This window comes from Nanorana parkeri, unplaced genomic scaffold (assembly GCF_000935625.1).
Source record: "Nanorana parkeri isolate BGI_ZX_2015 unplaced genomic scaffold, ASM93562v1 scaffold644, whole genome shotgun sequence".
NCBI lineage: Eukaryota > Metazoa > Chordata > Amphibia > Anura > Dicroglossidae > Nanorana > Nanorana parkeri.
Window position 1 is genome coordinate 636896 of NW_017306912.1, and position 27359 is coordinate 664254.

The 27359-nt window shown below is 42.3% G+C and overlaps 3 protein-coding genes across 3 annotated transcripts in view; 2 read left to right on the top strand and 1 right to left on the bottom strand.

Moving 5' to 3' along the window:
* Window positions 1–5755, top strand: part of MED4 (mediator complex subunit 4) — a 9455-nt gene extending 3700 nt beyond the window's left edge. The window contains exons 3-7 of the mRNA XM_018563248.1: window positions 335–505; window positions 1565–1622; window positions 2642–2728; window positions 4035–4166; window positions 5500–5755. Coding sequence (XP_018418750.1) covers window positions 335–505; window positions 1565–1622; window positions 2642–2728; window positions 4035–4166; window positions 5500–5672 — 621 coding nt within the window. The 3' untranslated portion in view covers window positions 5673–5755. The remainder of the gene's footprint in view (window positions 1–334; window positions 506–1564; window positions 1623–2641; window positions 2729–4034; window positions 4167–5499) is intronic.
* A 4467-nt stretch (window positions 5756–10222) lies between these two features.
* NUDT15 (nudix hydrolase 15) lies at window positions 10223–15821 on the bottom strand. The gene is made up of 3 exons (XM_018563249.1): window positions 15623–15821; window positions 13474–13670; window positions 10223–10419 (listed from the first exon to the last, which is right to left on the bottom strand). Exons 1-3 carry the CDS (start codon window positions 15769–15771, stop codon window positions 10289–10291), a joined length of 477 nt encoding a protein of 158 aa, XP_018418751.1. The 5' UTR covers window positions 15772–15821; the 3' UTR covers window positions 10223–10288.
* Window positions 15822–22460: 6639 nt separating this feature from the next.
* Window positions 22461–27359, top strand: part of SUCLA2 (succinate-CoA ligase ADP-forming beta subunit) — an 83506-nt gene continuing 78607 nt past the window's right edge. Inside the window, exon 1 of the mRNA XM_018563247.1 lies at window positions 22461–22627. Coding sequence (XP_018418749.1) covers window positions 22544–22627 — 84 coding nt within the window. The 5' untranslated portion in view covers window positions 22461–22543. The remainder of the gene's footprint in view (window positions 22628–27359) is intronic.

Consider the following 27359-nt stretch of genomic DNA (forward strand, 5'->3'; position numbering starts at 1 on the left):
CCCCCCTCCCCCCCCCTCCTCCCCCCCTCTCTTCTCTCCTCTTCTCTCCTCTCTCTCTTCTCTCCAGAGCAAACTGAAGAGATATGCTGATTGGTTGCCATCCATGGGCAACTACTCCAGATTCTGTCTGCTCCAGTTTTGATAAATTCCCCCCAAAGTTCTTGAGGAAAATCTCATTATTAGATCTAAAAGCTGGCAGGTGATTCAGTTCACCAGTCCCCAACAAAAACTGATATTTCCACATTGGATGCTGTTAAAAGCAGTGTTTGGGCAAGTTGATAGAATGCTGTGGAATTTCTGGCATCAGTTATTTTACTTGTAATCTTTTTCTCAGATTTTAGAGCTTTTAATACAGAAAGATGGAGAGTTTCAGGAACTGATGAAGGTGGCATACAGTCAAGGGAAGATACACCAAGAAATGCTGCTTCTGGAGAAGGAAGTTGAGAAAAGAGACAGTGATATCCAGCAACTACAAAAACAGCTGAAAGAAGCAGAACACATACTGGTAGGTGGCCATTAATGTGCTCTAATCTACATGACAGTCGCCAGTGTCAGTGTTATCCATCCCATTCATTGAGAGCCATGACCTCTCTATGATGCAGGACAGAGGTTGGTTTGTTCCTCATACATAGCACAGATCTGGTGCATCTGTGCCATATACCACAACGTCTGATATTCTAGGGCCATTATTTCCAAACTGCATACAGTTGTTGCAGGTTAGTTGGCTATTGTCAGTGTAGTATGTGGAAACCATGGCTTTTATGGCTGTGAGCTAGTGGACAGGGGACCAAAGAGATAGTATAACCAGACAATTTATTCTGAGATAAAGTTACAGGAGCCAAAAGCCCTCCTCTAAATCTATGCAGAGCCTTTTCAAAACTGATGAAAAACTTCCATCCCAAGTTCAAAAATTAGGGGTTGTTGCTTATTTTAAATGATCCTTTAATGCCCATGGGCCAACTGCATTCAGGACTACTAATTTATTGCACAGACTAGTATACATCTGAATAACACACCGTAATGAGTTAAGCAAGGTGTGGTTTACTTGCACAAATGTGCATGAAAATCCTGACTTTGTTATAGTGCCTGTGAAGGACAGTCCTGATCTTTTTGTTTCCTAACCCTAGGATTGCCTGACCCTAGTTTATAATGGTCATCCATATCTGCAGTGGCCCATGTACTAAAGGTAGCCATAATTCCCTTTGACTGAGCCCAGTGGCTTTATATTTGTGTCTGGAAGTGAGGTCTGTATTTATATTTCACATTTTGATAAGGTCTAGGCAGTGAGTGGATTGTCTAAAAGCACGATTTCCCTTCATGTGCTTTTTTGTGGCTGCTAAAAATGTAGTTACTTTTTTTTTTACCAACTAAAAGAGAAATAAAAGCATCTTAAGTTAGTTTAATATATTCAGTGACGTTGGTTGCAGATTTGTTCAGTCTGTTGTCTGTTCGTCGAATGGCCAGGAGAACATTTATAGAAGCTGATGTACAAGTGAAACCCTTATATTCTAGAAACTCTTTTTATAGTTTAAATTGCTCTAAAGTCATTTTCTTTACTTCACAGGCTACTGCTGTATACCAAGCAAAGGAAAAGCTGAAATCAATAGACAAAGCAAGAAAAGGTTGGTGTGCTCATTTTTTGTCAAGAGATTTCAGCCCATTTCTTCTTTAATTTTTCTAGGTAAACTTTTTCTACTTTGGTGCAACAGTTGGGATTGGAGATCAAGGGTTTGCAGCATCTTGCTGCCATAAAGCCCAGTCATCTTGCATGCAATTATTGTTCAACTGTATGGATTACTGATAAATTTATTTACATTTGTAAATAAAAAAAAATGACGTGGTGGTAACTGATAATTTAGTGCAATTCCTAACCCTCTTCTGAGTTTAATTTCCATTCTGAAGGTCCCTACTGTAAAAATATTATCTTCAGAAAACTGCATGCATTATAAATGCTATATACATGTCAGGTTGGTACTTGGTTTACAATGCATACTTATAGAGGTGAATTTTTCAAAAATGGAACAGACAGTAGCTGGAGTAGTTGCCCATGGCAACCAATCAGCTTCTCTCTTCAGTTTGCTCAGTTAAGCTTTGAAAATGAAATTGAGAAGCTCATTGTGGCCATGGCCAACTGCTCCATATTCTGTCTGCTCCCCTCATAATATGTACTTGTTGTATACTTTGCACATTTAGGCTGTGTATACACAGGCATGAATGAGTTTGTATAAAAGCAGTGTATAGCAAGCCTTTAAAGCATTTACAAATATTAAACACACTTTCAAGCAACTTTATTAAAGCATCCTTCAGTTTGGGGCTGTCCTACACAGTTCTTACTAGTAGTTCTGGTTGTGCCTTTAGGCCTGGTTCACACCTGTACGTTTTGTAGCGCGTTCAACGCTCTCCAAGCACTCTACAAAACGCTCAAACATGAAAATCCCATTGTTTTCTATGGGTATGGTTCACACCTTGCCGTATTTCAGTCCGTCTGAACGCGCTACAAAACGGCCCACGCCTGAAAAGGTACATGAGCTTCTTTGCGGCGTTTTTCCATTTCAGATTTGTAATAGGCCAGTCGAAAAATCCATTTGTGTACATATTTGGGATAAAAACTACATTGTGCATTTTGTTTTGTGTCTTACAGGTTCCATCTCTTCTGAAGAACTGATTAAATATGCCCATCGGATTAGTGCAAGCAATGCAGTGTGTGCTCCACAAACATGGGTTCCAGGTAAGAACTTGGATTCTTTTTTTTCTTTATTTATTGCTGTGTTGTGTTAGGCTGTGGTGCACATCCTTGTTACCCATCATTAAAGACATTTTGTAATGAAAACTCCAAAAATGCTGCTGCTGCAGGAATGTGTGTGCACTTTGGATTTGCTTGAACATACCTGCAGCAGCTTTTTAGAACCTCCTTGTCACAGCCTAACCCCTGGCCATTCTGACAGGCACTTCCTGGCTGCTCCTGCCTCTGACCTCAGTGTTATGGTCACATCACCTCCATTTCTTCCTAAAAATTCACACAGCAGACAACCCCATGCTCAGTTTGTGAATTGAGGAGAGGGAGATTTATAAAATCTGGAGCAGTTGTGCATGACAGCCAATCCGCTTCTCTCTTCAGTTTGTTCAGTTAAGATTTGAAAATTAAAGTGAGAAGCTGATTGGTTGCCATGCACAGCTGCTCCAGTTTTGGTTAGCGCTTCTGCCTTGCAGCACTGGGGGTCCCTGGTTCAAATCCCAGCCAGGTCACTATGTGCAAGGAGTTTGCATGTTCCCCCTGTGCTTGCGTGGGTTTCCTCCGGGTACTCTGGTTTCCTCCCACACTCCAAAGACATGCTGGAAGGTTAATTGGCTCCTGTCTAAAATTGGCCCTGTATGTGAAATATGGACTTTAGATTGTGAGGTCCTTGAGGGTAGGGACTGATGTGAATGTGCAACTATGTAAAGTGCTGCGTAAAATTGTTGACGCTATATAAATATTTGTAGTAGTATATAAGCTAAATGATTAGCAGGACTTAGAAGTATGCCTGCGATGTTCTCCTGAGGAATGGAGAGTGTTAGCCTGTTTTTAAACCTTTTAAGGGCTTTAAAGTCAAATGGTCACTAACCTGGAAAATTTACACTTGGCATATGATGGGGAGAATTTTTATTGGTCAGTAAGGCCTTCCTTGACATTAAAGAGCAATAAGTAGATAGTAAGAGCAAGTCCTGCCACAAGTTTTTTTTTTTTTTTAGAGGACCTTTGAGATTTTCATATAAATTCAGTTGTCTTTAATTCTTGATCTTCATTTTGACAGCTAGTTGTCACTGAAGGTAACCTGCTGCTTGTGTTTGCTTTTCCATCTTATGTGAGTTTAAATGACTCCAGTTTGTGGCAGCTTTATTTAAACCAGCCAAGATATGGCATGGCCATATATGATGCTGATTAAACCTGCCAGTGTTTTGGCATGAGATATATTGATTTTTTTTGTTGACCTGAATAATGTTTCCAGTATAACTGCACAAAATGTATCTGTATTTATATTTCTTCATTTAAGGGGATCCACGTCGCCCTTACCCCACAGACCTGGAGATGCGGAGTGGTTTATTGGGTCAGATGAGTAACCTACCTACGAATGGCGTTAATGGTCATTTGCCTGGGGATGCACTGGCAGCAGGAAGACTTCCAGGTAAGTTAAATGATGGGGGGAAGGGATTTTTTTGATCCTACCACTAAAATAGCGGGAGTTCTTTTTTTGTTTTTGTTGTCCAAGCATCTTTATGTAATATTCTAATGCATGATACAGTAGTTCACTACTTTGATGCTAAATGCATAAATACATTAGCTTGTTTTGTAATTATACACATTTTTTGTTTCATTATGAACTTTTAAGGACATTTTTGTGTAAATTTAGATTTTTCATTGTTATGGTTTCTTTTGGTATTTTGAAATTATTAGAATAAAAAAAAATTAAATGAATTTTTACTTTCACTAAAAGGTAGATATTGAGGGAGAAACCTTACCCCCCTTTTAGTTATAATTTTTCAGTCTCATCTAATATATTTTTTGTTGATTTAATTGGACTTTGACACCAGTTAACTCTTTGGACCACGTTTTGTAGCAAATTGTTAGACCCTTTGCAGCTGAACTCCAGGTATAAAGCATTATGTATACTTATATACTGTGCTGAGAGAGTGACCCCCGTGTTTACAGAGCCACTCATCCCAGCAACATACAGGACCTGGAAGATCTCTGTAAACCACTGTAGTAGCTCCGGGTACTATAGAGCATGATCCCTGTGGGCTGGCCAGGTACAATATGTCATAAGTATATATAATTCTTTATACCCAGAGTTCATATTTTAAATTTACCAAAAGGTTTTATTTTATTTATATTAGGGATACACCAATACTGTTTTTTCAGTGGGCACGAGTACCGATATTTTTTTTTCCCCCTGGTACTCACCAGTACAGATACCGGTGCTGTATGCTCCTATTATCAGGAAGTCGGGCGGCAGATCATGACCCGTTGCCCGGCTTCCTGATTGCCTGGGAAGTTGGTGTTCTATCAAAAGAACACAGGCTTCACTTGCCGAGGCTGCATGGCTTCCTAGCCAATTAGGAAGCCGGGCGGCAGGTCATGATTGGTCAGGAAGCCAGGCTGCCTAGCAACAAATACTCGCCCAAATACTCGGTATCGGTGCATCCCTAGTATCTATGACATAAGACACGTATCGGGATAGAAATATGGAAGCTGCAGCTACTGACATATTTGTAAAAGATGCAAGTTCCAGGGCTGCCATTCTTTCCTTTGACTTACTACTTGGTCACTGACTTGGAACTTATTATACAGCCATATATGTTGAGATTCCTGAATGGCATACTTGTTTCTAGTTAGTAGGACCAGAATGACAGCCCCTGAGCTTGTCACTTAAACAAGTAAGTGGTGGCAGCCATGCTATTGTCATTGGGCAGGCTCTGTTTAATCTAGTTTAATATGAATTGTATATTTGGTTTTCCTAGATGTCCTGGCTCCTCAGTACCCATGGCAGTCGAATGACATGTCAATAAACATGTTGCCTCCAAACCACAGCAATGACTTCTTAATGGAATCTCTGGGGCCCAACAAAGAGAATGAAGATGATGTTGAAGTGATGTCTACAGATTCCTCCAGCAGCAGCAGTGATTCTGACTAGCTAAATACGGACCTTAAAACTTTACTCGCTATTGGGCAACACATAACACCTGGATCTTCTATTGATACAAACTGAACTTTTTCCTTCCTGAACCACCTTTTCAGTCCTATGATCTAGGAGATTTTGTGTTCATCGATTTAGTGTAATTGTCATATAGCTGAGGGTCTGTTCTTTTTTTTTTTTCCTTTCTTTTCATGTATTCATTTTGTCCCTTTGTTTTTTTTAACATGTATTTTTCCATAAATGGTCTTTAATTCTTTGTTACCCACTATATTTTTGTAGCAAGAACAAGTTGGCACCACTGTTATTGTATATAAGTTCATCTGCATACCTGTGTGTATGTATATAGGTTTGTGATCACACATAGTGGTATGCTTGTATATGCTAAAGTGTACATATTAGCATTGTGACATTTCTAAATACAGATTTTTGTAATGAAAATGAAATGCTGTTCTATATTTATAAATATTAGCTTGTGAAATGTATAACCCAGTTACTGGAATTTCATGGGGATTTAAGGTCTCTGTGGCTTTGGCATTATACCTGTATATATACTGTTCTTATCTGCTGGGAGGAATGATTATGATGGACAGGAACGCTGGTCTCAATGCCACCAAATTCTGCAGTCTGCTTTCCCTTCAGTGTAGTTAAGCTGAGTTTGAAAGGGAACAAGTCTCTAATTATTAAAAGTACCTGGGCATTCACAAAGACTTTTACAGGGCTATTCACAAAAGGGTGAAGAGTTTGCAGAAGGCAGGAGAAGGGAACAATCAAGGACAACATAGCTGAACTGGAAAGTGAGCTGAATGGGAGAATTGTTCCAGTTCAGCTATGTTGTCCTAGACTGTTCACTTCTCCTGCCTGCTAGGATGCCTGCGTTAGGAACCTGTAAATTCCTGTGGCAGGATCCAAAATATTCCAATAGAGAAGTGACAGCTGTCACCCGTTCAAGTTCATTGTTGGGTGACAGCCACATTTGAAATTGGTAGTGCGTTGGCACTCCTCATGTGACTGTATGTGGTACAATTTACATACAGTCAGCAATAATTCACTGTCCCTAGATGCATCGTTTATATGGGGACAATGATTTATACTTGCGATTAGGAAGAGATCCATAGTTCCTTTTTCCTAACTGCATGTGATCATATCGCATACGATTTACATGAGGTGTGGCGGCACACTGCCACTATCAAATGCGGCCACTGTCACCCAATCATAATTTGAACGGGTGACAGCTGCCGCTTCTAAATGGCAGATTTGGGATTCCTGCTGCAGGAATTCGCAGCTTCCTGACGCAGGAATCCCTATATGTGCCTACTTTTGTAGGTATTAACAAAGTCTAAGAAGAACTTTACCTTTCATCAGATGCACACATACAATATATTCACAAATAGATATGCAAATGTCATCCTCTTTGGCTTCTCATGCTCCAATATTTACATCTTGATTTCACCTATGTTAGGAATTATGCATCGAATTAATTCAGATTGGCTGAACCGAGAATTTTCCTTATTGCCACAATTTGTCCATTTGACATCTACATATTCTGGCAAATTGTGAACAAAAAGAATCAGATTTCCCAGATTAAAGTATTTCCAAAGGTACTGACTTTGAATAGAGTACAAAATGGTTAAACTCAAGGGTTTTTTTCCCCCCATCCGTGTACTTTCGGGGAGATTTTGTTATCACTTCCTGTGCTGTGGACCGAACAGAAGGTAAGAGGAACTCTTCAAATGTTAGGGGATGTTTTGGTGTCAAGGGAACAATTGTCACCATTGGAAGATTTCCCGTCTATTCTGGTTTTGATATCAACTCAAACATGGATTTTCCTATCATTTTAAGTACCAGTAACAGTGGTCACCGGGGCAAATACAAGGGCTCTAACTCCTCAGCACTAAATCCAAAACTAAAAGAGAAAAAACTTGGTTTTAGATGTACTTTAAGGATTGCTTTGCTCATCTCTATTTACACTGCCTATACGCTTGTCATTTGGTGCAGTTTGTGTGACCAATATTACCTACTCATGTACGCGTGTGTGTGTGTGTGTATAATTTGTATGGAAGTGTATTTACTGGCCATTTGGTAACGAAAAGCAACTTTGAAATATTCCTCTCTAGTCATAACAATGGGGTTGCAGGACACACACATATTCGTATAATACCAGAGGCACGACAAATGTGTCCAGATCAATTTCTGGCGCATCTTGCATACAGATCAGCATGCATTTTAATAGATACGACTAGTTTGTATTGACACGTTAGTAAATTGATATATTTGGTGTTAAACCATAAATCTGGCTTGTGTCTGTATCTCTGTTGGAAGATAATTCCCATCATTCCCTGTTCTGACAGGGAGTGATGGGAAAAATCTTTATAATAAAGGCAGAGGTGACATTTACTTTGTCCAAAATAAAACAAAAATGTCCCTGGAGTTGGGCATTAAGTACCCTAATGAAGTTGGAAATATACATTGCATCATGATCTATTGTGTTATATGTATTCCTGGCTGCAGGTGAACATATACCCATTATAAAGAATCAATAGATGTTGTGAGTTACATACTGCCATTTGGTTACATTTAGAAGTCTTCAGCTATTTATACTGCAAGGTTTGCCCTCCAACATGGAAAATACCATTTGCTATGTTTTGGTTATTTATATATAATCCGCTCCTATACTGTTTCACTTGTTTTACCTTTTTCTTTCCACCAACATGTACATCTATATAAAAAAAAAAAAAACTCTTTTGTCTTCTTTCCTCCCACATGTTAATTGCTCATTTCTCTGCTCTTTTAATAGTAAAGTGGCATGTCCTCCTCTGCACAGGAAAAGAAAACACAGTTTGCTGAAATAAGTATTTTGTCTAGGAATAGGGAGTGATCCTCTATCCTCATACACATGTACCTGAAAATGAGCCCACCATCACGGCCAATCTGACCTGTGCTATCCCTTATTTCTATAAATATTGGGCCTTGTTAAGACAAAACTAGATGATATATCTATAGAAAACTTTTTCTTTTAATGTGATTTGTAATATAATTATGGGATTATTTGAGGAAAACCATAGTGCAACATCCAATTCCAAATATGTAAATATCCCTTTGCCTGGCTATTTTAGTAATTTAATAAAGCAGAGAAGCTAAGGCCTGGTTCACACCTGGGCGATTGCGGTTTCAAGCTGTTTTTGCACGTTTGTTTTGCCTTTTAAAAACCGCGTGATTTTCTCAATGCATAGGGATGTCTATGGAACCAAAGCTATGCTGCATCTGCCTGAAAATGGCTCCTGCATCTTTTTGTGCGATATGGTATGCGCGACGCAACGCTAAGGTGTGAACTGTCGCCATTGACTTCTATGTGTTTTGTGCGTTATCGTACGACTGAATCCACACAATATAATGCCTAGGTGTGTACCAGGCCTAAGCTGAGTAGCCATTGTCCCTACATAGCCAAGCGCAGATGTGAGATCTAAAGGCTCTGTGTCTACATGATTGAAGTCATGGTCGTAGCATTCTCAAGTAACCTTCTGCACACTGCTATTAACCCTTACACACTTTTGTATAAGAATAGGGATCCCTTATATATTATATATGAACAAAAATGGAGGTGATCTAACTGATAACAACACAGATGCTTTCTTTATCCCTCACTTCTTTTATAAATCATACCCAAAGAAACTGACCTCAAACATTGATTTCTACTGGTTCATGAAATATCAGTCACTTCCTTATCTACTGTCAGATCATAAGGCTACACACTGTTAGAAATTCTAACCATGGGTGGTCCTGCCGGCACCAACCAGCTCAAAGTAATTATCAAAGGAACAGGGCAAAAAAATGTTGGTTGAACAGTGACTGCCGCCACTATGCAGGTATTCTAACAGTCACGGGCGTTACGATGCTGTGAATGGGCCGGGTGCCATGGAGGATGTAACTTTTGTGTGCATACATCAATAGTGGCCACCCAAAGGCCAAAGATGACTTCTGAGAACTGGGAAGTGTCAATGGCAGAGATGGCGGAAGCGGGGGAACAGTGCTGAGGACCAAAGATCAATCTGACTGTGCTGGAGAAGGGCACACTTGTAAGGTAATGGTGCTTTGCACATTAGGGCAAAAACTAAACGGTTTACTTCTGCTTTTAGTAAGCTTTTACAATCTGTGCAGTTAGGACTTCAGTATTCATACAGTGCTACAGAATATCTCAAATAAAATGAATGTCTTCTATTATGGCTTTGTAAAGTGTTTCAAAACCTTTAACCTCTATCCATGAAAAATACTATTGCCTACAGTGCAAACTATGTTTTGACAGACTATTATAGCAAGGTTATTGCAATGTACAATCTACGCCCATCTTCTCCCTTGGTTCCACAGATCTCCACCTGGTGGAGTTGGTACTTGAACCATTCTTTGCTTTTATTTCTACATTTCCACAGTTTGTAACTTGAAACATGCAAAGCATTAAAAAATAAAAAAAAACTGTAACCCTGGCTGTTAAAACTTTGTGCATCTGGAAGATACATTGAAAGCACAGAAGGTAAGCACTGTAGGTTGCCATATCAAAGCGCATTATGGAAATGTCAAGGCAATCTATTTTCGGCCATAAAATCTCTTGTCGTACACGGTCATTTCTGGGCTGGGTATAGATGATTAAAATCTTCTGTGAAGGGATTATATCCTTGCTGTCTTAAACAGCACAAGGCCCAGAACAGCTGGTCATTTGGAGGAAACTCTTCCCACTTAACCCAATTCCAGCCTACAATATAAAAAAAAACACAATTTAAAGGGATGCACCAATACAGCTATTTTTTTTAGTTAATGTTGGCTTAATGAGAATAAAGGTTATGACATAGGATTTACACATGAATTTCTGTGTACTTTAAAAGGGGAATTTGGGTGGAAGGGGGGCATTTAAGACCGCGATCCCTCAAGCACCCGGTACAAAAAAATTTGGATTGAGCCGAACAGCTTATAGCACACTTCTGCCTTTGCTGGGGATTGTGCCATTTTACGACATGTTCAAGGTGCGGCTGGTCACTGACTTGCTTTGCTAGGTCCAACAGCATTCTGAGCACAGCCTGAGCACTTATATTTGTTGCTTCTGTATCCAGATTTGTGGATGTAACTTATGTCAGCATAAGTTACATCCACACTGTACAACAATGTGGAGTGGATAACACTATCTGCTCACCATTATACACCGCAGTATTGCTCATTACCGAATCCTGCATTTTGTGGCCCATATAGATATACAGATTATATTGTCAGCTTAATTTTGACTGTATTTGGGCAACAAATAAAAATAGACATTATTAAAGAATGAATATGATAGTATATATGTACAGTAGTGTGAAAAAGAATTCTATGGTTTTAAGTATCAGGACATAATAAAAATCATCTGGTTCTTAGCAAGTCTTAAGGTGCCCATACACCTTACGATTATCGGACGAAACTTCCCGTCCGATGATCGAATAGTCGTACGATTTTCGTACGGCAGCCCCATCCTGCCCCGATGATCGCAAGAATCATTTAGCCGTAATTAACCAAAAGCACCTGGACGAAATGCGGTAATTGATTTGCCGTATTTTCGTTAGCGCAAGCGCAGTGTACATCGTACGACTTTTGACGGACGGAAACGCCAGCAACCTTACGACAATCGTACGATCTAGCAAAGTTTTCAAACATGCTTGACCGTCAGAAGTCGTACGATTGTACAATAATGTGGGTCGGACACTGCAATGCACACATACGATTATCGGCCGAAAAGTCGATCGCATACGAAAATCGTCCGATAATCGTAAGGTGTATGGGCACCTTTAAGGTGGCCATACACCTTACAACCATCGCACGACTCGTTGTGTGATGGTTGTAAGGTGATTCAAATTTTGTACGACCTGCCCATCATGGACAGGCAGATTGTACTTGCGATCATTGCAAGTCCTCCCCGCTGAGGGGAGGGCTTGCAGATGATTGCAATGGTGAGCGGGCAGTGTGTGCTTGCGCACCTCGGGTCGTGCGGCTTTCGTCTTGCGATAGCGCTACCAACCCGCTGAAAATCGTACGGGTTTTTGGCAGGTTTTCTAGTGTGCTCGTTATACGAAAATCGTACGACCGTACAGTAAATGCGGTTGCACGATGCCCATACACCTTAAGATTATCGTATGATAGCGGGATCACCTGCGATTATCGTACGATAATCGTCAGGTGTATGGGCAGCTTTAGAATTAGGTAAATCCAACCTCAGATGAACAACAACACATGACATTTTAGATCTTGTCATTATTTATTTTACAAACATAAAGCCCAAATGCAGAAGCCATGTGTGAAAAACTCAAGTTTGTGCAGCGCTTTTCAACATAGGGAGACAGTACAGTTACAATATAACTCAAGACAAGAGTGTTAGAAGGCCCCTGCTTGTTAGAGCTTACAATCTAAAAGGTTGCAACTGTGTGGGGATGAGTTGTTTGAGAAAGTAAAATTTCAGTTGTTGGGTAGAAGCAAGATAGGCGTCCCTGGAGATATGAGTTTTCAGGGAACACCTAAGGCCTCATTCACACAGCTAAGAGTCGGCCCGTACACATCCGTGTGGCGTGCACAGCCGTATCTGGCCGTTCCCGGGAAGGACAGGTGCTGCGTGTGATTGTACACAGCAGACTGTTCTTCCCTATGAGAGGATGCGGCCATACGCTTCATACGCTCACCCGAGCTGCACATCTGTGTGGGTTTCCGTGCTCGGACGCAGACAGGATACTGTCTGCATCCGAGTACGGACACCCGCACGGATGTGTAGCTCGGGTGAGCGTACAGCGGCGTGCGGCCGCGTCCTCCCATTGGGAAGAACAGGCTGCTGCATACAATCACACGCAGCACCTGTCCTTCCCGGGAACGGCCAGATACGGCTGTGCACGCCACACGGATGTGTACAGGCCGACTCTTAGCTGTGTGAATGAGGCCTAAAGGCGAACAGTGTAGGAGACAGCAGTGCAGGTTGGAGTAGGGAATCCCAGAGGATGGGAGAGACCCTGGAGACAAGCATGGGAGGAGTTAATGAGGAAGCGAGAAAGCAGGATGTCTTGGGAGGAGTGGAGAGGATGGTTTGGCTGATATTTTCAGACGAGAATGGAGACCTAGCTGGGGATAGAGTTGTGAATGACTTTGAATGTTGTTGTTAGTATTTAGAATTGTATTCTTTGGGCAATTGAAAGCCAGTGGAAGGATTGGCAGAGAGGTGCAGAAGACACTGAATGGTTGGTAAGGTGGATGAGCAGTATTCATGATAGACTGGGAGGGATAATCTGTATAGGGTAAGGTAGGCCTGTGAAAAAGGAAGTTGCAAGTTAAAGTGTGAAATAACAAGAGAGTGAGTTAGAAACAAAGGGGCGTATTTTGGAAATGTTATGGAGGTGAAGGCATCAAGATTTGGACAGTGACAGGGTGTGGGGCTAAAAGGGGAGGTCAGAGTCAAGTATCGAGAGCTCAGTTTTTAAAAGCCTGAGTTTGAGGAAGTGGTGTTACATCAATAATGATATGTCAGTTAGGAAATTAGTGTTGCGCAAGAAGAATGAAGGGGTGAGCTAGTGAAGAGATGGGCTAAGGAGTGGAAAGATAGATTTGCATGTCATCAGCATAGAGATTGTATTAGAAGCCATGCAAGCTGGAGGTATAAATAGAGAATAGAAGGGCTCTTCGAGGACAGCACCTTGGGGGACCCCAACAGAAAGGCGAACAGGAGAGGAGGAGGTAGAGTACTAGGTGACCATGAGGAAGAGCATAGACAGGTAGGAGGAGAACCAGGAAAGATAAAACTTACCCTCATTTTTTTCGGGCTCCCTATTTGTGGGTTCTGACGGATAATTTGTGTCTACTTCGCCTTTCATTATAATTGTGATATAATGGTAATTATGTTCAAAACTAATTGAATTGACTACTGAAGCAAAACGGACATTATTGAGGTGAAGTCCTGCTTCCTCCAGGGTCTCCCGTTCAGCACAGGCTTCCCAGCTTTCACTGTAACAACAACAAATCAGCAATCACTGAACCGTCAGGCAGATTAACAGAATTTAAAGCCATAAGTAGACATGTGCACTGCCAAAAAATTCGTTTCGTTTTAAATTCGGATTTGTGTTATTTCGTTTTTCGGGATTCGGGTGTGAAAGTCAATTCGGATTCGGAATTCGGATTCAGACGAAATTCGTTAGCAGTAGTTCGTTCGAACGTTCGTTTCGTTTCTTATTCGTTTATCCGTTCGTCCGTTTGCAGCAAAGTGGCATTTGAGGGGGAAATTTTTTTTTCTCCTTTGCTCCAACGAACGAAACGAATAAGAAACGAATAAGAAACGAAAACGAAACGAACGTTCGAACGAACTACCGCTATCGAATTTCGGAAACGGAAATTCGGATTCGTTTGCATTCGTTATATCTGTAATTCGGAATTCGGATACATCCGAATGTTCGAATTTCGATTCGGAGCGAAACGAATCGCACATGTCTAGCCATAAGCACAAAAGTATAAAATGGGCAAATGTGGGGAAATCGTGTTCCAAATGAGTATAAATGTATAATAATTACAGACCCTTACAAAACAAATCCAGGCAGATATAAAACAATACATAATATTATATAATACATTGTAATATATTGTATATATATTACTGTATTAAGAGCTTTTTCACACCACAACCAGCGCGTTCCGGCACGGTTAGATGCTGGAACGCACTCAATTGCATAATCCCGCCATCCCTGTGTTTTGGGCCGGGAGGCCATTCAAGTCAATGGCACCACAGCCTCGCCTTTCACATTGCGATGGCTCGCACCAGAACGCGTAGCACAGCAATCGCAAAAAATAGTGCACTATTTTCTGTGATCTCACCGCACCCCGGTCAGTGTTGTGCCACGTCTTCTGGTGAGGGCGAACACACTGTGGGCGGGTGGCGTGGCTATGGTTACTCCAATACTTCTAACCTAATGTTCTCTTTAAAGTGGAATCACATGTAGATATTTTGTCAAGCTGCTGAGCTTATAGAGGAACTCCAGGTAGAGAGCTGAGTACTAGACATGTGCGATTCGTTTCGTTCAGAATCGAAAATCGGACGAATTTTCGGAACCTCGGATGCATCCGAATTCCGAATTACAGCTAAAACGAATGCAAACAAATCCGAATTCCCGATTTCACAAAATTCGTTAGCGGTAGTGCGGTCGAAATTTAGCGTGAGGTTCCCCCCCCAATTCATACCAGACCCTTTAGCTCTGGTAGGAATGTTAGGAGGGACCCTCCCCCAAGTTAAAAGAAATCGAAAGGGTCTGGTAGGGATTTTGGGGGGAACCCCACGCAGTTTTTTTTTTTAACTTGGGGGAGGGTCCCTCTTAACATTCCTACCAGACCTAAAGGGTCTGGTATTAATTGGGGGGGGGACCTCCCGCTTTTTTTTTTTCATCTTCTGCAGACTGTAAAAAAAAAAAAAAAATTTCTGTCACTTTGCTGCTAAAGAAATTTCGTCCAATAAACGAAATTTCGACCGGACTACCGCTAACGAAGTTCGTCCGAATCCAGAAACGAATTCAATTGCGGACCCGAATCCGAAAAACGAAATATGCAAAATCCGAATCAAAACGAAACTAAACGAAACAAATTTTTTGCTGGTGCACATGTCTACTGAGTACACAACTAGATAAAACTGAAATACAGTATATACTGTTATAATTCAAATAATTCTGTACAGCCAATCTTGTGATTTACAATCAACACAGCGCACAACAAAGAAGATCACTGTACAGCTTCCTGGTTCAGCTTTACTACTTTCTAGTTCACTTTTACTGTGACCTGTACCAGCTCCCTGATTCCTGGACAGAGGTGATAAAACTAAATACTGTTTGCCTGGAGTTTTGATATTAAAAACTTAGCATTCATGTAACATATCTATATTTTGACTATATATAGGTGACCATGTGCTTTCACCATACCCAAACTCCAGATGCCCTCCTGGAAGTTGGTACATGCCAGTGCCTGGAGATCCTTTTGCTTTCCTCCTTCCCAGCAGAACACAGTCTGGATGAGATGCGCTTGTGATCACAACACCAACTCCGACTCCAGGTCTACCATTAGCTGCCATGGTGCCTATACAGGTATGACAAAAATGCAGATACTTTTGGCTACCAGGGAGTGCCTGTAATTGGGTAATGTATTGAAAAGAAGAAGTGTTCGGTTTTTATCTAAAAAGGACACAATATGACAAGAAAGGGTATCCAAAACCATGCACCAAACCAAAAGTTCCTACTGTATATAATAGAAAAGAGTCTAAAGTTGGCAGTGGAATTTTGTTTGAAAATTTTCATTTTGAGAACATTTTGTTCTGATGGTTAGTGGGCTCAAAATGACGTTCATTTTTAACTGTAGTCACGAGGAAGGAGCAAGATGAAAAATACAGCTTTAGTTGACACATGCCCTGTCTGGAAAGATCACAGCAGCTCAGCACCAACAGTAGGAGACACTGAAAATGTCTGAGGAATATCTCTATAAAGGTGGCCATACACTTTACAACGATCGCAAGACCTTAGTCTTGCGATCGTTGTAAAGTACTTAAAAAAACGTACGATCTGCCCATCTTGGACAGGCAGATCGTACTTGCGATCATTGCAAGCCCGCCTCCTTGGGGGGCGGGCTTGCGATGACTGCAATGAGGGGCGGGCTTGCAAGGACGGCAAACGGGCAGTGTGCACATGCGCACACCGGCCCGTTCGTCAGTTGTCGAACAAGCAGGCCACTCACTCGCCGAGAATCGTACGATTCCCGGCGGGGTTTTCCAGCCTGCTTGTTCGATGGAAGACTTGCGACCGTACAGTAGAAAAGGTCGCACGCCTTCCATACACTGTACGATTCTCGTACGATCGCTGGATTTCCCGCGATTCTCGTACGAGAATCGTACAGTGTATGGGCCCCTTTATAGAGACATTTTCTGACTTGGACAAACTCAGGCGAAATGGGTTCACACCAAGCCGCAGCTCATCACTATTGTGAAGTCATGGTTCCTTCACAGGCATATGACTGTTAGGGTGCCCACACACCTTACTATAATCGTACGATAATCGCGGGAAATCCCGCGATCGTACGATTATCGTAAGGTGTGTGGAAGCCGTGCGACCTCTACTACTGTAAGGTCGCACGACTTTAAACTTACGGACATGTTCGAAAACCCGCCGAGCATCGTACGATGTTCGGCGGGTTTGTGGCATGTCCGTACGATAACAGCCGTACGGGCGGGTGTGCGCAAGCGCACACTGCCCGTTCGGCTTTGCGGTCATCGGAAGCCCGCCCCTCAGGGGGCGTGGCTTGCGATCATCGCAAGTACGATCTGCCTATGCAACATAGACAGATCGTACGTTTTTTTAAAAACCTTACAACCATCGCAAGACAAAAGTCTTGCGATGGTTGTAAGGTGTGTGCCCAGCCTTAAGGTGCCCACACACCTTACAATTATCTGCAGATTTTCTGTGGTCAGATGGAAAAAGTGCAACAGATTGGCCCAGGTGGAGATTCCTCCATCCACACAGTTAAGTGTAGATGAAGGAATCTGTTGCACCTTTTCCATCTGATCACAGAAAATCTGCAGATAAATTGTAAGGTGTGTGGGCAGCTTTAGAGCCATGGAGATCTCATATGCAGTTTTCTGGCTTTTTATAGAGATTGCATGGTTTTGAGCAGACTTGGACAAACTCAGGCGAAATGGGTTCACACCAAGCCGCAGCTCATCACTATTGTGAAGTCATGGTTCCTTCACAGGCATATGACTGTTAGAGCCATGGAGATCTCGTATGCAGTTTTCTGGCTTTTTATAGAGATTGCAGTTCTGTTACCACATGCAAAGGTATTCAGCCATTCATGACTCTCCACCATACGCAAGTCTATATGTCCCATAATTGCACACTGCTAAAAAAAAAATATAGAGAGATTGCAGGGTGCATGAGAGGCACTAGCTGAACATTCCTTGTATTTACCTTCCTTTATGAAGAATATCCGTGTCCCAGTCAATCTTCACACTTTATTTCCAGTGCAGTCCCCGATCTGATTACAGCTTCTTATACTGTATATTGTATCTGCATTGTACAATCAGGTTTCATCACTCCATTGCAGCACCATGCTTCCTGTACTGCCGGGGAGGGGCGGAACCGGTGACGTCACTGACAGCCGAGTGACATGTGAGTCAAGGCACTGTTTACGATCACTGCTGCTTCTTGCTGGCAGAGATGTGGAGAGTGCTGCTGTACTGACACATCAGTTTGGTGAGGACGTTTGCTACAGGGAATCTACAGTGCATGATGTTTGTTTTGCATTTACATATATAAATGTGAGTGTAAAGCTGCTTCAAAAATCTAATCACTGATGTTCTTGTAAGGAATTTGCATTTCTTGATAGTTCTTACTCATATAGGTCAGTAGATCAGCCATATGTGTCCATAAATCACTGAAGAACCTATTTCTAACTATAGTTTTTAAAAACTCAAGGCAGATATAATAGACACAAATTAGGTCCTGCTACATCCTTCAACTGCTGGATCCTTCAACTGAGGAAGTAAGGCGTATTACCCAAAATGTTACAGACTTTCCTGTCCCGTTAGATCCCGCCTTCTTCCTTTTACATCATATTACAACACATAGGACAAGAAAATTCTGTCCTCCCACACTAAATAAATGCACCTAGGCATTGTATCCGACATGTAAAAACAGCAGCGCGCCGCCTGTCCCACTCTTTCACCTTATGGCTCAATAAAATGTATGAAATCTAGTGAATGGAAGACCTTGTATCATCTGGAAAGGAGACACATGACAAGTTCTGGTGGACTTGATTCTACTGGACTGAGTTCTCCTCCACTCCTGAATACACAGCACTCATACACAATAACCTCTCCTGACCATCTCTTTCATATGTCACAGATGACGGAGGGGCACCCCTAGATAGAGGAGAGATGTCCCACTTGTACCCTCTTCCCCCTTACCCTCCCTTCTTTCTTTCTTGATAATCTAGGGTTATACCATATGATGGACTTGCACTGTTTGCTACATTATGGATACTGGGTCCAAAAGAGTACATGTATGCTACCTTACTTCTGGTGTATGTCAAAACATTTAACTCTAAAATTCTACACTTACATACACACTGCATGGTAAAAAAAAAAAAAGGCACCACCTGGATTTAGCTAAGAAGCTAAGCAAATAGGCCAGAGCCTTTCATTGGATAAGTGTTATGATCTGGAGTTGCTTCAGTTGGTCTGCTCTTGGTTCAGCAATGTTAGGTCCCCTCAAAATTTTTTTTTAGGTGAGCTGCCTACCTGAATATACTGAATGATCAAGTTTTTCCATCAATGGATACTGTTTTCCCTGATGGCACGGGCATATTCCCAGATGACAATGCCAGAATTCATCGGCCTCAAATGAAAAGAAGTGTGAAAGAGTGGTTCAGGGAGCATGAGACATCACAGAACTAAGGCAGAGCGGTGAGGGGAGAGAGAGGCGCTGGCATTAGTTCTGTGACAGCGGCTCCGTCCTCCGCCACTGGTTCCTTCACTTCTTCTCGGATCCCCGCTGCATACAGATGAGGGGAGCAGCGGGGATCCAGAGAAGCCCCACCGGCGGGAGGAGAGGACATCGCGATCTACGCGATCACTGGTAGATCGCGATTGACCTTATGGGCACCCCTGGTCTATACAGTCATACATATAATCTTGTAAGGCACTCTTACTAGTTTGTGTGTGTAGTACCAATTGTTCCCTGCTAGATGTCTCCCTCCCTAGATGTCTCAAACTCGCTCACATGATAGAATACAATTTTAATACCAAATAGGTAACTAAACATGAGATTGTAGTCTATCATGGGAGTGAATTTGGAGAGGCAGGTACTTTACAACACATACAGGGACCATAAGTAGCCACCCTGCAGAAGAAAGGACAGTGTCAGTATGCATTTAGAGATGATTTGAGGATCTACAACTTAGTGATACACAAATATGATACATTTTTGATAATAGGGTACTTAAAAGATTTAAAGTGACATTAGAGTATTTTTTTTCCTCCCCCCAATGTTAGTGTAAGGACTTACCTTAAATGATGTCTCTCAATCCGATCTTCTTCTTTCCTGTAGTTTTCAGCCTTCTCTCCAGCGCTGCTGCGGGTCTCCGATCCAGCTCTGACTCCTCTGTCCTTGCTGGCACTTCCTGTCCCACGTTGTCTATAGACTTACCTTGTGTCTCTCCTCGTCTCCCGGCCAAAAGTCTGAAATGCGCTTGTGCCCGCCCCAAGATTCTTTGCGGCCGCCCGAGATTTTTCAGATTTTCGGACGGTAACGCGCGGCAAAGACACAGGTAAGTTTAAACCTCTTTTAAAGCGTTTAAAAAAATACGTTTTTGCATCTGTCTGCTGCTTGCTAGCAGTAGATGTATGCAAAAAAAAAAACCGGAGGGTTTAATAACACTTTAACTGAGTTGAGTAATTTTTTTAAGCAACACAGCCTAATCTACAATAAGGCAAGATACTGTAAAAAGTGCTCAACCACAATGCTCTGTAACAAGCAAACCACAGTGCATGATCGCAAGATTGCGGCCCTAGTTGGTAGGGTGGAGGTCTGTGATGTGATCCCAAAGCAGCAGCCAGGGATCGGCCAGGCAGTAGCTTCCAGGATCCAAACATATGGTCACTGCAGTTTGAGGGGGGAACTCTGACAGAAGGGCTGTTCTCCCTGTCATTTATGCTCCCAGGCAAAGTGAATGCATGCGTTGCCCTACCCCTGCCAAAAAAGCAGGGCTGCCCTAGTGAATCCAGTTCTAAACATCTGTGAAGACATATTCGCTCCCCAGCTGACTGGAGAGATCACAAAGATCTAGAATAAATTCAGCATGTCAGCCATTCAGTTGCTTGATAGAAGAAATAATTAGCCAGGTCTGCGAAACCTGGAGCTGGGAGATGCTTGGATGCTAGGCTCCCAGCAATTGTGGTGCTAGGTCACACAATGGAGCTGTCCTCCTAATTGCGTCTAAAACCTACTCCTGCAGATGCACTATAACCAAAGGCTCTGATTGATCTATGAAATGACTGTCTCTCTGAACAACAGAGGAATAAAAGTGCAGGTGTGTTAAGGGCTTGTTCACACCGGAGCATTGTGCTAATCACATGTGTTTAGCACACGCTATCACACAACACACCTAGTGTGCAGTGCTATACTATAGGTTTGTTGCCATTCATTTAAATGGCACCAAAATGCAATCTTGCAGCACAACACGCAGTACTGCAATACCTTGCATTGCGGCGTGGTGGGAAAAAAAGTAGTGCATATGCTACTTTTTATCACCACACAGTACTGTGGTACCATGTGTGGCGCTGCAGCGTATGGGTGCGGGGAGGTCCTAAGGGATGCAATTCAAATAAATTGCAACTCAACACACCTAGTGCAAGGTAGTGCATGTCAGTTGCTAGGGATGCACCAATACTGGTATTGGTGCCAATACTGAGCATTTGGGCGAGACTCTCGTATTCGCCCAAATGCCCCAAGTGCCGCAAGGGAGCCAGTTTCCCGGCCAATTAAGAAGCCGGGGTGGCAGGTCATGACCCGCCCTCACGTTTCCTGATTGGTCAGGAAGCCATGCTGCCTCGCAGTTTTGCGTGGGAGCTTGAAGCTGGTGTTCTTTTGACAGAACACTTGTTTTTCAGGCAATCAGGAAGCGTCCTGATTTGCCAGTAAGCGGGGCCCACGTTACCTTGGGAGGCTGATATCAGTTCTCTGTTTTGACAATAAAAAAATATCGGTACTCGTTACCAAAAAAACGGTATCGATGCATCCCTACTAGGTGCATTGTGCGGAACACTCAGTGCGAAAGGGCTCTAAAAGGCCAATTGAAAATGAATGGGCTGTCTGAACATAGTGCGTAGTACGCACAGCGGAGTCCTGAGGTTAGCCTTAGGCTGGGCACACACCTTACAAGCATCGCAAGACTTTTGTCTTGATTGTGGGGACCTTAACACTTTTATACATTAGTAGCAAAGGCACAGTCCACCTTTCGAACTGTGTTTCACATTATATCCATATTTAGTATCCATATAACTTACTTGAATTGTGGGGTTCTTCTCTCTTTACTGATGTCTTGTTTCCTAAAACAAGTGTCGGAAGCAAGGCGGCACCATGCATTCACAGATATGTGTGAAAGGGAAGACTACAAGTCCCATCTGCTACAGTGGCAGAGGAACTCACAGATCACACTGGCTCAGGTGCAGTGATGTCACTGTGCACTATCAGTGTGGTAATGTCACTTCACTTCCTCCAGCCCCAAAACACAAACTTTGCACCTTCATGCAGACTTTGGGTTGGGATTTAAACAATGTACATTGCATCCATGATGTATTCATCATGCTTGCAACGCTTTGCAGGCTTCAATTCAAAATGTAATAAATACACATTTTTAATTTTATTAATATAGGCACAGTTATGTTTTTTGTTGCAAAAGGAGGACTATGCCTTTAAAAACAAAGCTGCAGTAACATTCTGGCAGGTTTCCAATGTAGGAGTATATGTCTCTAAACACCTTGCAGTAAGGAAACAACAACACTAACACGTATTACTGCACTGACAAGCCGTCTTTATTTATATCTAGAAATGTTTCTGTGGCTTTCCACGGCCATGTCTGTATATTATTGTACAAGGTTCCGCCGCCGCAGCCAATAACCGAGAACTTGTACAGCCACTTAGCTACCATAGAGTATGACCTTCTACCCACAGCCTGAGATAGAGCGTCTACAGCATGCACTCCGCAGTAGGCGGCCACTCCAGGCTTACAGCTTTATGGTAGCGGCGGTTACGCCTGCGTGAAAAGTTGAATGTCGAGGTGTGTCTGACAGAGACAGTATGGCGGCCTCCATCATGTACAGCCGGCTGTCAGTGGGGCTGAGGAGTCGGGCGCCCCGGGCTGCTCTCGGCTGTGCCGCACAGGTAATTAGCACGGAGTGGAGTTTGAAGCGAGGCTGGTGTATGTCGTCCTCTCACCGTTTATGTATATGGCTCCAGCTCTGATGTGTTGGGGTTGCCTTAAAGGGACGTTGTTGTTGCCTGTTATACAAGATGTGTTCTGAGCCTGCTGTCAGTGAATGGAGGATTAAAGAGCACAGCTTTCAGCACTGAGGGGCTGATGTAGGGGAAGGTGATCTCTGGAAAGTTTCTTTTTGCTTACAACAACCAATCACAATACTGCATCACGGGAACCACTGATACAAGATGAGATATTTATTTCTTGTAACAGGCTCTTACCCAGGGACAGACAGTCTTTGGTTTTTGTAGACGCTCACATTGATGATCCTGCTGCCGAGATCACTGGTGTGACATAGCTCTAAGAATGTTCCCTGGATACTGTGCCTCCTGATGTTTCAAAGGCATAGTCCACCTTTTGCAAAAAAATAATAAACGCACCTACAAAAAAAAGACATTTTTATATTGGAGCCTGCAGAGCATTGCAACTCTGATCAGGCACCTGCAGACCCCTCCCTCAGCACCAGTTCTATATTGAAGTACAGAGCTTCAGTTATAGAGTCGCAAAAGTAATCAATGGACTGCAAGTGTGGTGATGTCCCCGCAGTTCTCCATTGAGAATTTCCAGTGCTTCTAAAACAAAAATAGAAGCTGCAGAAATCAGTTTATAATTAGCATTGACAGTAAGGTGCACGGGGAGGGCTTTTCCCAGCACACTTACCAGCTAGCCTGGAAAAAAAAAAAAAAATGACGAATAGTTGGACAGTGTAACTTTTTTTTGCAAGCCTGCTGGTAAGGCCCCTTTCACACAAGCTGATCAGCAGGGGATCCCGCCCAGATCAGAGTGGTACGGATCGGATGCCACCGCTGTAACATCTGAATCTGTGCAGTTTTTTCCTAATAAAGGAAAAAACTGAAATGACCGGACCCCATGTTGGTCTATGGAGCATTGGATGTAAATGTACATGTGTCCCTTTTCATCAGATCACCCCTGATCCTGCACAATCAGGTCCCTCAGAACGGAACACTGTTCCATTTGTTTTTCCGGACCTGGCCGGAGTCAGGGATAATCGGACACGTCTGTTTACACCCAGCTGCCCATAGACTTACGCTGGGCATCTCATCGGGTCTTTCTGAAAAACTGACCGGTGGACTCGATCAGAACGCCCACGTGAGGGGGACCTAAGTGTGCTGGGACATTTTTGTGTTTGTGCCCTGGTGACAGATGGGACTTGTATTCATCCCATTCATAAATTTCTGTGAATGGATTACTTGAGTGAGTGGATGAAGCCATGCTAAAGCATGGCGCTGCCAGGAGAAGAACCCTATGATTCACTTAAGAGGAGGTGTGTGGGAAATGTGACCATGTTATACTCCAAATATAGGAGTAACATGAAACATGGTCAGAAAGAGGAGTGTTCTTTTCAAGCCTAATTCCAGGCAAGATTGCCTTGACAGGTTTCAAGCAGGCAAACATTTTTGTTCTCCGAAGAACCTCATTGTCATGCAGACATACTTTTTTAGTTCTGCAAATCATTTGGCTCATAAAAGAGGAAAACCAACTCTCGCTGTACCTCGCTGCTGTGGCTGTAAGTGCTGCAGGTCTCATAGTCCACATCTCCACCCCTCTTTCCCCCAGGCCATTCATAAAACACACATCCAGGCTGGATACTATTTGCCTTCTTATCTTTTTTTTTTTTTAACAAGGCCACTTTTGCATTTTGACCTCAATACATTTTTTAAGGCTACATGGTATGTGGGCTGACTATTTTGAGTAATTCGGCAATAAATCTGACAGGGGTTCTAGCCGTTCACTGAACTCTTGTTTGCTGATGTCCTTTCCGCTGAATGAATCCAGATGATCCAAATGATGATTTTGTCACTTCCGATTTATGAGCTGTGCATCATGATCTGTGCCAGATCAGCTTCAATGGGCTGCAAAGGCAACATTAGGAGTCTATCCTTTAAAAAAAACCTTACCAGTTCTCATATGACTGCCGTTTTGGGCCATGTTCTTTTGAAGCAGCTGGTGCAGGGGATTTTGAGCTGGCATTCCTTCTCTCTGTGACATCATTGCTCTAACAAGGATACTGTAAAGAAGTTAGGATATAAGGAAGTGTAATGTTTCTTTTTAGGACCGTGATGTAGTGTGGGGTGGGATCTCATGTGCCCTCTGTTGGCCTCCATTCACACTTGTGTGATGCCACATTGCACAGGTGCAGCAGGGTGAGTTGTGGCTGGGCGACCCATTTATATGAATAGGCTGTAAATCACACTCACACACTTAAGGTGCTCATACACCTATCAATTTTTGAAATCGGCCCCAAATGGTCTTTCGAACGATAATTGAAAAGTTGATGGCACGCCAACGATTTTAATTACTGTATTCCTGGACGAATTTCCTCGATTGGTCCAGCTGGAATGCTTTTTTTCAAAACGTACGAAAATGGATGGATTAGTGGCGCTTTCCTACGAAAAATGGCAGCAAGAACACTGCACATGCGCAAACTAAAATCCGTTCTGTCGATTTGACAAAATTCCATGATTTAGTATTGCTAATGAACGATAATCGAAATTGGTCTATGCATGATGGGGTATGTAAGCTAGAATGGAAAGAGGAAAATCTATAGGTGTATGGGCAGCTGGAGTAAGAAAAGTAAGATCCCCAATGTATCCGGCTTACATCGCCAAACAGAGTGAGGGTGGGGAGCTAAAGCCCTGGGGAATGGCATGGGATTTCTTTGTGATCTAGTAAGGGGTATTTTTTTTTTTTTTAGACTTTTTTGGTATCCCAGCAAATGCAGAATTGGCAGCTAAGCTGAATTTGCTCATTACTACTACTTGTCATACTGTGTGTAGACAGAAGCCTTTTATTATCTCTACAATTCACACGCGCAGAATACAACATTTCAACATTCCTCTTTAGTCTCAGTGAATACTTCTTTATTATGTGAAGGCATATTGGTAGGCATGTTTCACTGCCTGGGCTCAGCATACTATATTGGCCTGCAATATACAAAACAAATGGAAGAAGACATTTTCATGGACTGAATCCCTGCAGTGTAGATATTATGCAGTGCAGAGTACAATATGTTGTGGTTGCCTTGGACAGACCTTTTCTGCAGCATGTAGTGAGCAAATAAGGAAATGTGATGTGAGGGGGAGTGTTATGTTGCTGTGAAGGAGCAGTGTGTCCTTGTACTGACTTCTAAGATCAGCTGTCTTATGAGCAAATGTAACCTGGCTTTCTTTTGCTTGGTAGTGCTGGGAATAAGTTCTAGGGAGTTAACTACAAACGTGAGTTGTACTCTAGACTCTGTGTAATCAATGCTACATGAGTTACATATACTGATAACGTGACTTCTTTGTGCCGCATGGCCTTCAAAATATTGAACACGTGTGCTAATGATCTGTGCTTTTGCTTCTTCATAGTTAGCCATTAAAGTAGAGCTTTTTTTTCTTCTTAGCTTTGGATAGAGTAAGAAAGGATTATAAACCCCGTTAGCTGTTGCTATCTGTGTCCCATTTAGGGAGATTTCCCTTCCCTTCACTTCCTGTCCGATAGCCACAACAGGAAGGTAGTAGAAATCCCTCCAAAGAAAAGGAAATAACTGGTGGTCAACAGGGTCACCAGTACTATTGCCCCCATTGGAACAGTTCCCATCTTTTCCTGTTCTGATGACAACCACAAATTTTGTGGTTATTTTATTTATTTGTTTCTATCATTTTCAGTGATAACGGTCACCCTTACAATTAGAGAGGGTGAATCTCTCTAATGTGGACACAGACTGCAAAAAAAAAACCTGATGGGTGTTCTAATCCCTCTACACTCCATTCAAAATGAACCCAAAAAAAGTTTAGGCTTCAGTTTCACTTTTAAGAAGCTGCTGTTTTTGCTTGCTTTGTGCTGAATCCATCATTGTATCCAATATTTATATGTTGCTTCTTATGAATGTAGTACTTATCACTGTATGATGTGCTCTTTACTACGTAGAAATAAAATAAAAAATTGTGTGTATATATACAGTGATACCTTGGTTTAAGAGCATAATTCGTTCCGAAAGCATGCTTGTAATCCAAAGCGCTTGTATATCAAAGCGAATTTCCCCATAGGAAATAATGGAAACTCAGATGATTCGTTCCACAACCCAAAAATATTCATATAAAATAATTACAATACTGTACTGTAATATAATACTGTACAAAATATAAAGAAAAATAAACAATTACAGGTACTGTACCTTTGTGGTTGGTGTGAGGGAGACGAGAGAGAGGAGAATTATTGTGTAGGGCGACTTTCACTATCACTCAAGGAATCACTGCTATCTCTTGGCTCAATGGAATCTTTTTCATTTCGTGAAACCTTAACAAGGAATCTATCCAATGACACTTGCTTTTGCCTCCTTTTGAGGATTTCGCGGAAATGTGACATTGCATTGTCGTTAAACAGATTCATCGCTCGCACTGCTACAGCCTTATTCGGGTGGTGCTTTTCTACAAAATTTTGCTCTGTTTCCCACATTTTACACATCTCCCTAATCTTATTTGAAGTGAGGGATTCCTGCGCCTTATTCTCATCCTCCTCTGCAGATGAGATCTCCTCCATAACCTCCTGCTATTGCTCGCAATGCAGATGCATCATTTCGTCAGTGGTCAGCTCCTGGCCATGTTCCTCCACCAGCTCTTGAATGTCGTCCTC

Bases quoted from the DNA above. Each gene is read 5' to 3' on its own strand.
- NUDT15 (XM_018563249.1), bottom strand. From the start codon at position 15,771: ATGGCAGCTAATGGTAGACCTGGAGTCGGAGTTGGTGTTGTGATCACA. The intron at 13,671-15,622 runs GTATGGTGAAAG...TTGTTGTTACAG, and splicing joins GGAGGGCATCTGGAGTTTGG to TGAAAGCTGGGAAGCCTGTG. The intron at 10,420-13,473 runs GTAAGTTTTATC...TTTATATTGTAG, and splicing joins GGAGCCCGAAAAAAATGAGG to GCTGGAATTGGGTTAAGTGG.